The sequence below is a fragment of the Macrotis lagotis genome, chromosome 2 (genome assembly GCF_037893015.1).
Source record: "Macrotis lagotis isolate mMagLag1 chromosome 2, bilby.v1.9.chrom.fasta, whole genome shotgun sequence".
In the NCBI taxonomy this organism is placed as follows: Eukaryota; Metazoa; Chordata; class Mammalia; order Peramelemorphia; family Peramelidae; genus Macrotis; species Macrotis lagotis.
Window position 1 is genome coordinate 78,228,827 of NC_133659.1, and position 17,161 is coordinate 78,245,987.

The 17,161-nt window shown below is 40.4% G+C and overlaps 1 protein-coding gene across 1 annotated transcript in view; it reads right to left on the bottom strand.

The window, feature by feature from the left end:
- Window positions 1–566: 566 nt before the first annotated feature.
- Window positions 567–17,161, bottom strand: part of NMNAT2 (nicotinamide nucleotide adenylyltransferase 2) — a 260,278-nt gene continuing 243,683 nt past the window's right edge. Inside the window, exons 10-12 of the mRNA XM_074222211.1 lie at window positions 7,713–7,814; window positions 7,492–7,559; window positions 567–4,919 (exon numbers count right to left, since the gene is read on the bottom strand). Of these exons, the coding sequence (XP_074078312.1) occupies window positions 4,817–4,919; window positions 7,492–7,559; window positions 7,713–7,814 (273 nt within the window). The 3' untranslated portion in view covers window positions 567–4,816. The remainder of the gene's footprint in view (window positions 4,920–7,491; window positions 7,560–7,712; window positions 7,815–17,161) is intronic.

Below are 17,161 nucleotides of genomic sequence, written 5' to 3' on the forward strand. Positions count from 1 at the left end.
ACTTGGATATCTTTAATCACATATCTCATCACAGATAACGAGCATTGCAAATGGAAGTGCAAGTAGATTCATAACTCATAAATTTCCCTCATATGGATGTTAATCCTTAGCCTGTTTGCCAGGCATATAACAGGTGCTTAATAAATGTTTATTGATTGATAGGTATTAGAGTGGGCAAAGCAATATAAACACTGCCCATGAAAGACACATATAGATTAATACAAATGTGTGTGTGTGTGTGTGTGTGTGTGTAAGCAATTAAATTTGGGCAGAAAAATCACTTTAGATATTTATATTTTTACATAAATGTTTTATATGTGACATATAAATATATATTAATATATTTTAAAGTTATTAGTTCCTATAAAGTAAAAAAAAAACAAGGAAAAGCAACCAGTTCTCTTACCCACCAGTCTCAAACTTAGTATATGTTTAAGTTTATTGTTCTAATTTGTTTACACAACTGCCAAAAACTTTGTTTCCCTGTACAAAGACTTATTTTGATGTAATACTCCTATAAATAAAATGAAAAGGGGGAGCTTTAAGCAACCCAATGGAGCCTGCTAAGGCATAGTCTAAACCATGGTCTATCTCTTTGACTTGAGTAGAAGTGAAACAAGAAACCAAGAGTATCATCTTTTTTATTGTAGAATTGAAACATTTTGCTGATAAAACTTTTGTCCATGACCATCTTTAGCAACAATACTTTACTCAAAATATTTCAGTGTGAAATGAACTTGCAATTTGAATGTCATTTTAAAAAATGAATTAGTTTCAAGAAAGAAAATCTTACTGTTAACATGGTAGCTTCAGTGATGAACATGTGAATTGAAGAAAGCCCTTTCCCTCCCTCTTCCAATCTTAGAGACCTTGAAAGCTTGACCACATTTTGGGCTCTGTGATTCGAGCTGAAGAACGAGGAAGGACTGAACCGCAGCTCATTTCTAACCAACCAGAAAATATTCTTAGGCCCCTCTAAACTTATCCTACAAAGAAACTACATGATGGAGTTTTACTGTGCAGCTAGATGAGGATGTCAATAACATGAGATATAGTGTATTCGTAATCATTATCACAATGCTATGTCCCTAAGGCATGCTATCCTAAATTAAATGAACTACAAAGTTGATCATTACTTCCATACTTCCAAATATGGCCAACTGGTCTACCCAATTATTTTCATATTACTTTCTTATTGGAGAACATCAAATACTGGGTTCTATTTTTTTTTAGTCCCATGAAAGTGTGTGTGTGTGTGTACGTATGTGTGATAACATGCATGTGTGCATGTGTGAAGGGTAAGTTCAGGTTATTAGAATTAGTCGATTTTCCATTGTATTCTCCACCTTTTGCTATCATTTAGGAATTGAGAAGTACGATTGATTCTCTATTTATTCCTACCAGGAAGTACCTTGGCTATTTCTTTGAAATAACTCCAGGATGAGACCAGAGCCCAATGGTGAATGACTGGAAATGCACACAGCAGTATTTGCCGATTGTCTAGAACAGACTAGCTCAGAATTATCAGGCACTATACAAATAGAGAAATTCCTTTTCCATGTCCCTAATGGACTCCCATGAACAATGTGAGCAGTGAGATCTCAGAAGTTACCTGAGGAACACTTAGGTACCAATTAGCAGCACAAATTCCCTAAGGAGATCTCTCTTGAGGAGGGATATGTGGTTTTGTCCTCATCTGCTCTATCAGCTGCTTTCATTTTTGGAGGAAAGGAAGCGAGAAGGTGACCTTATCTGATGGCAATTTCCTGCTTGTTGGCAAGAAATGAGGCTGTAGACCTCTTGTGACATTGCCATTTCAACTCCCATGTCTCTCATACAATCTCCAGGTCCCACCACAGGAGGAATTGTGTTCCCCAGGCAAGCTGAGGAAGGAAAAATTACTGGTAACATGGACCAGGTTCACATGGCCTGGTGGTCATTCTCTTGACTGTCAGGGCCTTACCAAGGACTCTAGAACCTTTCCTTAGTATTGACTGTGACTGGATCCAACAAAGTCCCATTGTGAGACAAGAATAATGTTGTTGTCATTCTTCATGAATAAGGAACTTGAAAATGGGAGCTAGGAAAGGGGAGGAAAGGATTATGGTTCTGCATTAATTGGAGCTTCTGAATGGAGCTTTTGATAAAACTTTCTGGTGATTGTGGGTTCTTTGCATTTTGCTTTCTCCTCCTTCCATCCCATAGATAGATATGACCTGATCCTTTCTTTTTCTAGAACTCCACTTAATCTTCTTCCTTCTGTAACATCCTTCCTGTTTCTTCCATACCAATCAAACCAGAACCACCATAGCTCCTCAATGAGAAGGATTCTGCCTGAGACCTACAGCATAGTATAGTGGCAAAACACTATAAATCATTTTGAACCTGGGTCCAAATCCCATCGCTTCTCCTATGACCTTGAGCAAATTACTTAAATTCCCTGGGCCTCAGTTTCCTCATCTGAAAGATGAAGAAATCTGACCATATGACCATTGAGGTCCTTTCTGGCTCTCTATAAGGGTATCTTTCCCTCATAAAGCACACAGCTAGGCCTTAAGTAGTTTTGTTCCAACTATGGGCCCTCACCATCTTCCCCTAGCCTATTCATAATCAAGAAATCCTTACTGGTTAGAATCTCCACTTTCCCCTGGTATCCAGCCTCAATTCCATCCTGACTCTACATTTTGATGTAGTACCTTGTCACAAGCTATAGAATCTCTCTTTCGCTTCTGTCTTTTGAGTGTTCACTGCCTGCTATCTTCTCTTTTCCCACGTTAGAGCTTAATTTGGGATTCACTTGGACTAGATGATCTTTTTCTACCTTCACATTTCTTCCATGTTCCCCAATGTATTTGTGGAATAGAGGATGAAACTTGCACTTTCTCATTTTTTGTAGTTTTCCTTCTTTGTCCAACTAAGTTCATGTCCCCACACCCCTAATCCCATGTCCCATAAGAAAACAAACCTGAAATCTTAATTATAATCGTGATGTGAAAGTTTGTATCCAAGAAGACATGAATTAGCAAACTAATTGTTTTTGGATTTCACTCTCTCCCAGACTCACAAGAGCCATTACTTTGATAAAAGAGCCATTACTTTTGATAAAAAGGCTCCATTGTTCTAATACCCTTCTTCAAAGTCAATCAGAATTGCCCAAGAAAGGAAATCAAATGAGACATGGACAGTCACTGGGAACCACCCATCCTGGCTCTGCAGGCAGACTATACAACTTTGGAAGCCAGCACTAGGTCTCTGGAGCCCCCTCAAGGGTGAGCAAGTAGGGAGGAAAAGGGAAGAGGCAACTTGAATCCATGCATCTAAATGGGTTTCCTGAAGGCTCAGTGGTCCCATGGAGAGCCCTATTATGTGAATTCATGTTCCTATTAAGGCAGATTTAATCAGATAACTGATGTTTCTTAATTTCCCTAGAAGTCTTAGCCTTTCAGAAACACTGGGACACTACTTGTACCCCACAGAAAAGTTTAATCCTGGATATCCCAACCAGGATAAATTAGTACATTGGGGTGGCTGTGATCAGGGTTGGTTGTTTTTATTTTGTTCAAGATCATGAAATGATGTGAATGGGTTATAATCTGCACTAGTGAAGGGGGTGCCCACATCACTGAGCTTACAGATTCATTATCATTATCTTATACACAAAGGAAAGGATTATAATGTTAGCAGACATGGGCCATAGAAAAACCAGATTCTCAAGGATATCAAAGGCTGAATGACCACTTAGCTTATTTATTTTAGAAATTGCTGCATTATTAGGATTTCACCTGGCATAAGTGATCCAGGTGTGTGCCATTTGGTGTAGAAGGGCTTAGTACAATGAGCTGAAGGAGGTGGGTACTCTACCAACACTTTTTGACTGACAGTTCCCACCCTTCCCACTATCTAGTTCATTAATAACCCAAAATGCTCTCTAGTTGGATCTTCTGAAATGTGTAAGGACTGGCCTTGTTTCAACTAGAGGTTAAGCCATTATTCAGTTTTGGAGCAGGAAAACCATTTCCTAAAACCAAAACTTGAAGAAATAGGTTCAATGTCCAGGGGAAAACTGATTCCCAGACTTAACAACTGTAGAAATTTTCTGTCTTCTGGGACTTCAAAACCCAAGTGGTTCACTCTTGGCCAAAAAGAGTGTTCCACCTCATTGCTTGAGGTTCATGTTTGGAGGTGTCCCTCAAGGGCTGGGCTCCCCCAATAATGAGAGCCATGGTTGAATGCAATAGCACATCAAAACAGAAGGAATACCAAAGGAATGCATAGGGAGATTAGACAAAAAGAACCATAGACACCCATTTCATCCAAGGTCTATGAGAAGTGGGAAGGAAAAAAAAAAAAGAAGGGCTGGCCCTTTGTGATAAAGGGCATGCTAGGAGGGCGAATGCCAGAGCCACCACCCTAGATCATGCTGGGAAGGTGGGCACCAGAGCCGCCTCCCTGAAGCATGCTGGGAAACGGATCAATATACCTCTATGGGCTGCACTTTCTTCTCCCCAACCCTGGTCTACCCCCATCCCAGGGAACAAGCAGAAAGGTTGTCCAAAGATGACTGTAGAAAGTGTACCAAGTACCATGGTTCTTGGAACATCCCTGTCCTGTGGGATATTACAGTCAGCAAGTGAGGGGGACAGATGGATGTGGGAAACACTGAGAGAAAGACAAAGAGGGAAGAGAGAACTGGGTGGACAGACATACAGGAGGAGACAGATGGAGAACAGGAGGAGAGTAAAGCACAGGTGTTGAATTGCTGCAGAGTGACAGGGTTGGGGGGAATCAAGGGAGGTGAGGGCGGGAACAGGGGTGCCTATCCTGAGGCATTGATGTACAGCTGGCTCTTGAGGATGTAGTCAATGACCGGCTGGGTTAGGTAATCCACAACGTGTCCATCCCCATGCTGCAGGGCCAGTCTATGGGAAACAAGAGAATAAACTTAGTCAGAACCTTGGAAAGGAGTCCAGCTGATGGAGAGAGGCATGAGGGAGAGGATGGGAAGGTCACAGGCTGAAAGAAGATAAAGAGCCCAGGAGGGTGAGCATTGCAATGGGCTGCCATCTGGCCTCAGAAGCATTTAGGCAGAAGACCCCTCTGCCTCCAAAACACTTTTACCCAAGGGCGACCATGACTTCAACTTGAAATTCCAATATCAGAGACTCATCCCTTTGGCTTTCTCTCCCTGAATGATCTTTTTTTTGGGAGGGGGGGAAGAAAATACTCCTGAGAGAATTAACAAATTAAAATAATTCATGATGCATTATTAAAATCTTATTTAGATCTCTTTGCTTCTGACTTGAGTGACAGAGTAGCTTCTAAGAACATTGAGCTCCTATGGAAGGCAGGGAAGGTGGAGGGAGAAGGACATAGAAAGGAACTGAGAGAACTGGAGGTCAAATGTCACATTTCACATAGTTTTCAATTTCTTTTAGCTGACACTAGTTGCTTTCATTTTGAATATTCTCACATGATGATCTGTAGCAATTAAGGACCCAAAGGGACATTAGAGAAATCTCAAGCTTGCAATTACTCCAATTCATTCTCATTCTCTCTCTCTCTCTCTCTCTCTCTCTCTCTCTCTCTCTCTCTCTCTCTCTTTCTCTCTCTCTCCCCATATCTGTCTCCTCTCCCCTTCTCTCAATGGCATGGGAATTTTATATATAGCAAATTATAATCATAGGTAGCTATTTACTCCACCAGTGTGAATGCTCTGCAGATACAGGATAACCAGTTCAGGTACACGGGCACTGGAAAGGCTTAGTAGAGCTTATCATCAACCCTCTTCTGCAGCAATCTTCTCATGCTTCAGCTGGTCCCCACATCCTCCCCCATAGCAACAAATAAATACAATCTCTATCATTGACCTGCCTACATGCATTTATATACAAACTGGACAGACTGTCCTGAGACTGACCTGCGTGACTGGGATTCCAGGAATGCACACAACTCATAGAAATGGAAAAGCAGGAGGGGAACCCTAGACAATTCTGGGTCAGGAAGGATCCCATCGACCCAGACTTGAAGTGAACACAACCCCTCTCATATGTACTTCAAAGCCTATGGTGGCATGCCAAAATGCATGACCTGGACACTCCACATATCACTGGTAAAAATTTGCATCTTCTGTTGGTTTTTCTTCACTGGCTTGGTTTGCATTGAAGAGAAATGGTCAGTGGGTTTCTGTCCCTCCTGCATTTGTTGGGGGGGGGGGGATATTCAAGGTTTGGCTTTATTTTACTGTACTGAAATCATTTGGAGCCATTTTAAGAAAAACACAGTGGATTTTCCTCTTGTGTTTAAGGCTTGCTCTTCACAATTTTGTGAAATAGTGCAAGCATTGCTATGTTTATTGTACTGATGAGCAAACATACTTTGAGCAGTTTAGAGATTTTCCCATGACCGTGTTTGTTGTTCCTGAGTCATTTCAGTCATATCTGACTACTGGTGACCTCATTTTGGTGGGCTTTCTTTTTTTTTAGGTTGTTCTTTTTTTTTTTTTTAGTTTTTGCAAGGCAAAGGGGTTTTGACTTGCTCAAGATAACACAGCCAGTAAGTCTCTGAGACCAGATTTGAACTCAGGGAGATGGGTTTTCCTGACTCCAGGCCAGGTGCTCTATCTACTGCAATATCTAGCTGCCCCTCCCATGATCATACAATAGTAAATGATTAAGACACAATTGGTGCCCATATTTCTTGGCCCAAGTCCCTCATTTTCTCCATTATGATACTGTCTTCTAACAGAATACAGGTTAGGTGGAGGCACCTCTCTATAAGAGAAAAAGAAGATTCTCTGTAAGAGAATAAACCTTAAACTGGTTTAGGATTCCCACATTCTTTCAGAGCTCTGCTGTTGTTGCTTGTTCATCATTCTCAAAAACTACCATGATATCAGGAAGGTGATGCCACAGAGCCCATGCTTTACTGCAGTGAGTGGGGGAAGGGAGAAATGACTGGCAATCATCTAAATCCTCAGGTCCACATGATCTGAATAGATATTGCGTGACCGAGGACTGTTAACACTGCCACTGCTTTAATACTAGAAACCTCTTGAGAGGTCATGTAGTCTATTCCTCTTCTGGGCAGGGCTCTGGTGAAATTACTCCAAGTCTATTAATGGACAATTTGTTCAAGAAGCATACATGATGAGGTTAAACGAATTATGGCAAGGTATGAAGTTGACTAGAAGGATTTTGGTTACCTCCATTAGCAGGTCATTCTATTCTCCCTTAGATGAGGACTTCCACCTATCTGAGGAGAGGTCTTTTCAGTCACTATTCATAAGATCATAGAATTTTGGCAATAGAGTACCTTAAGGATCATTTAGTTCAAGCTATTTATTTTACAGATAAAGAAGCTGAGGCATATAGAGATGTTCAGGTGACTTCTTTAAGATCTCATAAGTATTAACTAACAGATCTGGGATTTGAACTCAGATCTCTAGACTCCAAATTCAGCAATCTCACAGTTGCATCCTACAATCAGACTTACCTGCTCTTGGTGGAACTGACAATGGACATGGGATGATTGATGTCATCTTTCACCACCAGGATATTGTTCTAAGAATAGAGCAGAGAGAGTGGATTGCTAAGCACTTGGCCCAAGTCCCTCCAGCTTCCCTACCCCTCCTGAGCTCCAGGACATTTGGAAGATGAACATTTGGATTAGGACAGGGAGTAGACCTGCCCTAATTAGGAGGTGGGATGGCTCACCTTGTACTTGCGGAGTATTGAGGAATGGCTCATGATCTGGTCTGTGTCTGCAGCATCCCGAGGTACCACCACAATTCCAAAGTCACCAACAATCACCTCCATCTGAAGCAGTACAAAAAATGGAAGGAAGGAAAGAAGAAAAAAAATAAAGAGAGAAAAGGTAGAAGGAAGACAGGGAGGGAGGGAGGAAAGGAGAAGAAGAGAGGAAAGAAAGAAGAAAGGGAACATTTTTCTATTTTTTAAATTCAATTCTTATTTTATTTTTTAATATTTTTAGGTTTTTGCAAGGCAAATGGGGTTAAGTGTCTTGCCCAAGGCCACACAGCTAGGTAATTAGTAAGTGTCTGAGACCGGATTTGAACCCAGGTACTGCTGACTCCAGGGCAGGTGCTCGATCCACTGTGCTACCTAGACGCCCCTCTTATTTTATCTTCAGGTCTAAATTCTTTCTCCCCTGCCCTTTCCCACACATTAAAAATGCAAGAAAGATAAAACCCAATACAAATATATAGTTATGCCAAACAAATGTCCTCATTAGCCATGTCCCAATAAATAAAAAATAAAGAAAAATATAGAAACAGGCAAGCAAATAAAGAACAAGAAATAGGGGAAAAAATGCTTTTATCTGCATTCTAAATCTATCAATTCTCTATCTGGAGATGGATAGCATGAAACAAGAATTTATGAAGTGCCAGGCTTTACAAATGTGCTTTTACAAATATTATTTCATTCAATCTTCACAACAAGCCCTGGGTGATATTATTTTCTTTATTTTGCAGTTAAGGAAAAAGAGCGCTTTGGAAAGGAACAATGCCTCCTCCTTTCTATGCTATCCCCAGGGGCCATAGGAGCATAGATTTAGGGCTAAAAAGGATTTAAGAGTCATCTAGTAATCCCACTATTCATTTAAGAGCAAAGGAAGCTGCTAATGCTCATAGTTGTGACTAGTTCAGGGTCCCAAAGGAAGGAAGTAGCCAAGTCAAATTTTGAACCCAGCTCTTTTGATTCCAGGATGATGAAGAATCTTGAGATCATTCCAAAAATAATATTGGTGGAAAGAACTGAAGGTATCTTGCCAAAAGAAGAAAAGATTTCTCTGTATAATTGTCTTCTCATCCAGTCTGAGATCAGGCACTGGTCCTAATCTGAGTCTTCCATAAAATGGTGTCATTGGAATGAGCAGAGTATAAACAAAGGATCACAGGTTTCAAGAACTCTGATTCTCTTGCCTAGGGAAGCAACAAGGTACAGAAAAAAATAAAGATAGGCTCTGGAGTAAGTTGGTGCATGTTCATATCTCAGCCTTTGTGACTTGGGCAAGTCACTTAAACTCCATAGACCTGAGTAAAAAATAAGATAAAATAGAAGACTAGATAGTCCCTGAGCTCTCTTATGGATCTAGGTTTTTGATTCTTTGATCCTCCTTGTCAGGTCCATGAATTGTGTTTTTAAGGAAGCTAGTCACCCTAAGAGGTGGATTGTATTCCAGATGTGTAAGGAGGTGCTAGTAATATGGAGATCACGTCCAAATATTGTCTATTCCAGTAAATGGCTAGTTCCCCCTGCAAATTACATCCTATTTACAAAGGATCCTCAGAAAGCACACAAAAGGAGACAAAGGAAGAGGAGAAATAGGATCAGGCTCTGAAATGGGAGATGAACCCCTGATCAGGGGGCAGATACAAAGGGTGCCAAAAGAAGATTTGTGAGACCCTGATCATGACCTCTATTGTGGGGGGAGAGGGAATTCTCTCCATGAAGGACCTCCAGGGACCTACTTCTGTGTCTATTGGTGGCCCTAAGTGCTCTACCCATGCCTATGTACATAAGTGGGGACATGTGAATGGGTGAGGGAAGACTGATGTTAGGAATCTCTGTCAACCTTTACCCTTAGTTTCATAGCTCTAGAAACTAAAGTGGGAAAGGGAAGTGCCACTAAGCTGTTCTAATAGTATCTCAATATTTTTTCTCATTGGATAGGCTTAAAAAAGTCTTTTATTGATATGTGACAGCCACTCTACTATGCTCTCGGATGGTTGAAATTGAACTGGAGAAGGACTGAGAATAAGGAACACACAATTTGACTTTAGGAGCTTCTGAAAGGAAGGAGGAAAGGGAGGTTTAAGATCTACCACAAAAGTTGCTCACAGGTTGGGGTGAAGTGATGGAGGAAAACCAAGAGTCTCACAATAGCATACTGCCAGCAGCAGTCAAAGTAGGGTCTGTATAAAGTTGAACTGATTTTTTGGAATCATATGTATAAGAATAATTTTGGAACTGAGAGTGAATGTAAGAATTGGGAGGATTGAGGGCAGATCTACCTCTTTCCTTTGTTCTGAATATACTGTGAAGAATAAATAAATACCAATGAACTTGGGGCTGTAGAAAACATACAGAGGCATATATATTATATATGTGTGTGTGTATGTGTCTTTATAATGTATTATGTACACACACACACACACACACACACACACACACATACACACTCACACAAAACCCCATAAGTGACTTCATAGGTGTAGGAAACTACCAGGGGAAAATCCGCTATTATATTATCAGTTTTTGTTGTTCAGTCATTTCAGTTGTGTCTGACTCTTTGTGATCCTATTTGGGATTTTCTTGGCAAAGATATTGGAGTGGTTTGCCTTTTACTCCTCTAGCTAATTTTACAGATTTTAAGGAAACTGAAGAAAACCAGGTTAAATGACTTATCCAGGGTCACAGGGCTAGTAAGTGTCTGAAGTCAAATTCGAACTCAGGAAGATGAATCTTCCTGATGTCCTGCATTATGGTGCCACCTAACTGCCCCTATTATGCCTCTAGGAAGCAAATTGTATAGAGCTTGTCTATGTCCTAGTCATTTTAAGAAGAAATGCTTATATAATTTCACTATCAAGGCTCTTTCAGGTACAGATATTTTGCAGGGTTAGTGTATGATTTCATTAAGAGTCCATATAGATTTTGGATTGGTGGTTGTTAATTGTCCTTCATTTTTGAAGAGGACTCATGATATCATGGGATAATTCTTGACTTGCAATGAATTAGATTTAGGTGACACTTAGCTAAACAAAGTCATCAGTCTTACTTTCTCTTCTAGAGGCATTCAAGTCCAGAGGCAGTTGATTGATGGAACTTATTAGGGCATTATTTAAAATAGACATCCTTGATTGAAGGGAACAAAGAATGGAACCAAATGGTAGTCTAGACTTGGCTGCCCTCTGACTTGAATTGTTATTTTCCATTGAGATTCTAATGATTTAAAAGACATTAGCAACTCATTGGAATTTTCACTATTTCAGATAAAGATAACACTACTACGTGGGTAAGAGCTTTGGACTTGTAGTCAGGAAGACCTGACTTCAAATCCCTCCTTAGATATTAACTTTGTATCCCTGGGCAAATAACTTAACTGCTTAGCCTCAGTTTCTTCATCTATAAAATAGGGATAATTAAGGGATCTTAGGGGTCCAACACTCTCTTTTTATATATGTGAAAATTGAGGCTTAGAGAGGCTAGGACTTTCCCAAGGTCATAAAATAATTATAATCATAATAGCAAAATGTATGTGTTTTAAGATTTTAAAGCATTTACCATGTTATCTACTTCATTCATAGATACTGAGCTGGAATTCTAGAGTCCTTGGACTCCCAAATCCAGTGTTCTTTTCACTGTGTGGTGCTGCCTCCCATACAGTGACCTACCTGTGACTGGGGTGTGTGGAAGGTGATCTCTGTGCTGATGATGCCTCGATTTGTGGATTAACTTGAACAATCAGTCCACAGGTATTTTTTTTTTAGATCTTGGCAAGGTAAATGGGGTTAAGTGGCTTGCCCAAGGCCACACAGGTAATTATTAAGTGTCTCAGGCTGGATTTGAACTCAGGGACTTCTGACTCTAGGGCTGGTGCTCTATCCACTGTGCCACCTAACAGCCCCCACAAGTACTTCTTACAGACCCACAAGGTGCCTAGCTCCATGGGAGAATTTCATCTTGAGAGCATTGGAGGCTCCAGCACCTGAGTACTTCAGAACACAACTGGCCAAGGTTTATCCAAATGATAACCTCATCCTTAGCTAGAGGGTAAAGTGTACATAATAATACCTATTATTTATCTATCTATCTATCGATATATATATATATATATATATATATATATATATATATATATATATATATATATATATATATATAGCATGCTCCTCCCTGGGCTAATCTCCAGGAGAGATTGTAGTCCTGCACTTGAGAGCTCAGGAATTTTTGTTTCTGAGCCTGTGGTCAATCATCTGCAGGGATGGCTCCTCCCCACTGAGGCCAAACTTGGTTCTTAACCTACAGGGGTAGACATTAGTTGGACCATGGATCGTCCATATGAGGACTGCATGACCATGGAGCTACCCAAAGCTGGGTACCCATGGACTTTACCAAAATCAATCCATGCATTCCTCTTTTCCTCAGCTCTTGCCCCTCTTCCCCCCCACACACACACTCAAAGAGAGCCTTAAGATACCTGTCTGATTGGTTGCCACTGACTACTAGTTATAAAGATGTTTGTTCTTTGCAAGGGTGAGCAACAAGAAATAAGTAAAGACTTTACTTAGGTTTGTTTGCACTCTTTTTTCAGTTTCCTGGCCTGTATCCTATTCCCACAGGACTTTACCTTCAACTATTTGTAGATGTGCAATGCCCGGCTCCTCCACCACGGTAAATCACTTCATTTGTCCCATCCTCATTTTTACCACCTCAAAAAATGAGTTAGAATTTGTAAAGGTATTTTGCAAATCTTAGAGCTATGTAAGTGTTATCGAGCTTTATTTTCATAAAACAGGCTTATTAAACTTGTACTACCTACTTCAGAAAGTTGTTGTAAGGAAAGTTCTTTGTAAGCTATAATGGGCCCAAAGTGGCAGCTATCATTATCTGTATTATCTTTGGGGGTAGGGGGTTATTAGCAAAGGAGTAAACTTTTCCTGGTGGAATTTCAGGAACCAAGGCTTACTGTGGGGAAAATATTTGAGAGTCTGGTGTTCTTATCATTGCCCTGCACATTATGTCACCTATACTGCCTGAATTCTAGCTTGGGAATAAAGGTTAGCAAATGGGGTGGGAGAAGGGGAATAAAAATAATAACACAAACAAAGAGAGAAGGGGAAAAAGGGAAGGGGAGAGGAGGAGAGGAAGGGGAGAGTGGTGAATGGGGTAAAGGAAGAGGAGGGGGGAAAGGGGGAAAGAAGAGAAGGAGGAGTAAAGAGAACTTGAAGGTTGCAAAATGCTTTCCATTCATTATCTCATTTGATTATCACAACAACTCTCTCAAGTGAGCACCACAGATATGATTATAGAGATTTTACAGGCTTTGTGGGAATCTGATGTTCAGAGAGATATGATTTCCCCAGAGTCAGACAACTAGAAGAGTCAGAGGCAGAAGTCAGAATCAGGTTCCCTTGTTATTCTTGGTCTTCTCGCTATCCACTGCTGCCACCAAGCTTTGCTACAACTCAGGAGAAACCAGGTCAACTCCTTGCCCAACTTGGAGGCTGGGAAGACGTCATCTGTACTCAAACGAACGAGGAGAGGTCATTCCCAGATGCCTCTGCTCTTGTGGTACTCCTTCCTTCTAATCGACTCAGAGAGATGATTTGGTTGACTGGGGGTCAACCCTCTTCAGTGAGAGACCTCTTCAGAACAAGTAGATCATCTGCAGTGTCTGTCATGGCACCTGATATATGCTAACCAATGTGTTTTGTCAATGTTTATTCAATCAATCTGAGATGATAGTATGGTAGAGAAGAAAGAATATTGATTTTAGGGTCAAAGGACATAGGTTCAAATCCCCCTTATGCCACGTACTAGGAATCTGAGATTTAGAAATTCCCTTAAATTTAAGGGGTCAATTTCCACATCTGTAAAATATAAAATGATGCGGTTGGATAAGATGCTGGCCAAGGTCCCCTGGTTCTCTCCATGTATGCTCTGATTCTATCCTCTCATTAGCTCAATTCATAGCAATCCAGGGTGTACAGACATCCTGGGGAAGTATTCACTTTGGCCCTTCCTCTAAGAATATCCCCACACTGGAATCTGAGGAAACTTCAAATCCCAGTGATTCTGTCTTAGCTTCCTTGACTCACATGTAACCACACCCAACATTCTCTGCATGGTGAAAATTTTAAAACCCCACCAAAACAGAGGCCTCTAGAACTCTAGGGGCTTTCAGAATGACACATCCATGTCATTCCCCATCCCATCACCCTCCCCATCCCAGCCAACCAAATCATCTCTATGAGTCAATTATAAGGAAGGAGTATCACAAGAGCAGAGGCATCTGGGCATGAAATCTCCCTACCTCTTGACCCTTCATTTGTCTACAATGCACACAAATAAATGGTCATTGAGTTAAGAATCCCAGAGGAAATCCTTTCCATTCCCATCAATAGCAGGAGCCTTGAGAAGAACAGGGGGATTCCAGGTTTATGTCACAATCCTGATTTTTTTTTTGAAACCCTGCCCTTTCACATGGGGATTGGTGTTCCCATGCAGCTGGAAGTGAGCCTCCCTCCCAGGAACTAGTAAGTTCACATGAGACCTTATCAGCTCTGCGGGCTTATCCTGGGGGTGGAAGTGTCCAGAAGGTTTCCTGGCTTGAGTTAAATTGTCTGATATAAACCACACAAGTCTAAATAGCTGAATTTTTGCCTTTACTCCATTCTGTCTCAGGGTACTGAAATTTTTTTTGGAGTGGATGGTGCCTCTGGGCTCTTCCTGTGTTTGTTTCCTTTGGTCAGTTCCTTGTTCTGACTTAACTAAAGATTCAATAATAATAGTAGTAGTCGGGGTAATAATAATGATAATAATAATAATAGATATTTATTTAATACTGTCATATTTCAAAGTAATTTTCATACATTATCTTCTTTGAACCTCATAACAACTCAGTGGATTGCTAGACTTGTAAGGAAAGTTGTTTTATAGATGAAGATTGAGCTTGTTTTATAGATGAAGAATCTGAAGAATCTGGAGGTTAAATAATGGATCAGGGCCACCAAAGGTCAAATATCTATGGAGTTCTATCTACCAAGTCTCCATTGCCTACTGATGTTTTTTTTCACTCTAGCTCTTAGTCTGTCGGGGATTGAGAGATTTAGGGTAAAGTAAGGTCAGAGAGATAGGATGCAATCAGATTATAGAGTTTTAGGTGGCTACTATTTAGGCCAGAACATGAAATGTAATTGAGTAAGATGAAATCGAAAAGGGAAAATGCAAAATATGCCACTTGTATCCAAAGAAAAATCAACTGGGGGAGGAATGGTAAGTAGCAGTTTGTCTGAGAAAGATCTAGACAGACACATTGAGTAATTCAAGGTCAATGAAAACCAATAGCTTGAAATAGCAGTCAAGAAATACAAAAATCAGTCTGGATTAAGATGCATAGCTTCCAGGAATACAACAGTAATGGTACCACTTGGGAAGACTGAGATATTTTTAACTATTTAGAACATAGTAGATTCTTAATAAAGGCTTGATCCCTCCTTCGGTTTTCTACATCTGGAATGTTGTGTTCCACTCTGGCCACCAATGTTTAGGAAGAAGTATTGTCATGCTGAACAATGTCTAAAGCAGAGAATCTAGGGTGGCCAAAGGGTCTTGTGTTCCTGGAATATTCAAGAAAAAAATTAAGAATGTTTAGCCTGGAGGAAACAAGATTCAGTGGAGACTTGATATCTCTCTTCAAGTACTTGGAAGATGGATTAGACTTGTGCTTCTTGGCCCCTGAAAAAGGCAGAACTAGGAGAATGATTGGAACTTGCATAAATTCAGGCTTCATATCTTAGCCATTAGAACTATCCAAGAGTATAGTGGGTCACCTTAGGAGGTAATGGGTCCCTTCTTTTTGGAGGTTTTCCCACAAAGCCTAGATGACCACTTGTTTAGTTTGCTATAGAGAATATGTGGGTGGGTCTAGAGGTCCTTGAAGACCCCATCCACTTGTGATTCTGGGGATCACATGCTACTCTGTCGTAGGATCCATGATCACTAGAGTTTTTCAAGAAATTGAGGATTTTGTCCATACCCTCTTCAATTGAACTGGGACCTAATTCAGTGACAAAGCTTTTGGATTTCATTTTGTTTGGTCAGGATGTCCCATCTTAGGTAATTCCTGGTTAATGTCTGCCAGGTCTTTATTTTATTTATGCACATTCATTTTATGATGCACATCATACAGTACAGAGCAATCCACTATCAGGATGCTCTGCTCTCACCTTCAATCTCTTAACTTCCTTCAAGACTCAGCCCTAGTCTCACCTTCTGCAGGAGGCTGTTCCTAGTCTGCCCAGCTACTGGTGTCTTTTCCTCTGAGAAGACCTTCTATCTCCTCTATACATATCTTGTGATCTCCCCCATTAGAATGGATGATCCTTGAGGAAAAAAAATCCTTTTCTCTTTCTATCTCCAATGCTTTCACAATGATTGACACATAATAGGTGGTTAATAAATGCTTGTTAATTGACTAAGAATTGGAGATGACATATTAATAATTTGAAAATGAAGTCATTTGTTGGTTTGGAATAAGGGAGGTCAGGGAAGGAGGGAGAAATGGAAAATCCATCTTCTAGTTCCACTGTCCCCTGAATGTAACTTTAGATATGCTGGACAAGTCATTTCCTTTCTGTGGGTTTTTATAATTCCATCATTTTTTTCCTTTGGCATCAATCTAAATTAAGTGACTTTTCCCAGGGTCACACAATCAGTTGATAATTTGAACTCAGGTCCTTCTGATTCCAGGATCATCTAGCTGCCCATGTTCTATCATTTATAAAATGGATGCAATGAGCTCTAAAGTTCCTTCCCATTTTAAATTAATTTCTAATCTATGCCTTAAATTGTTTTTACTTCTCTGGCATTCATCTTACCCATCTGAGATGAAAATTTCCCCCAACAAATAATCATGCACAAAATTATTGGCTTAGAAAATATTATATAAACATATTCTGTACTGTATTGTCTTCTCAGAGGTGTGTTGCTATTGAGTCATGTCCGACTTTTCATGTTCCCATTTGGGGTTTTCTTGGCAAAGATATTGGAATGCTTTGCCATTTCCTTATCCACCTCATTTTACAGATGGGGAAACTGATGGCTGGAATCACTGTTAGTAAGTTTCTGAGGCTGGATCTGAACTCAGTTCTTCCTGACTCCAGGCCTTGAATTCAGTTGCATCACCTAGCTGCCCCCCAGTAGTGTATAGAAGTAAATTCAGAGACAACCAATGGAGTCCTACCTATCCTTTCTCTGACTCCTATGAAAGAGGTTTTCCAAAAAAATTTCAAATGCTTGCCAACTATGCTTGACTTTCCTTTCCTTCTCTTGAGAAATTCTAAGATGTAGTGGGGTTCTTTTGCAAAGTTCCTATCATTTCTACTTCAGCATCCAATTCTTCCTTTTTGGTAGGA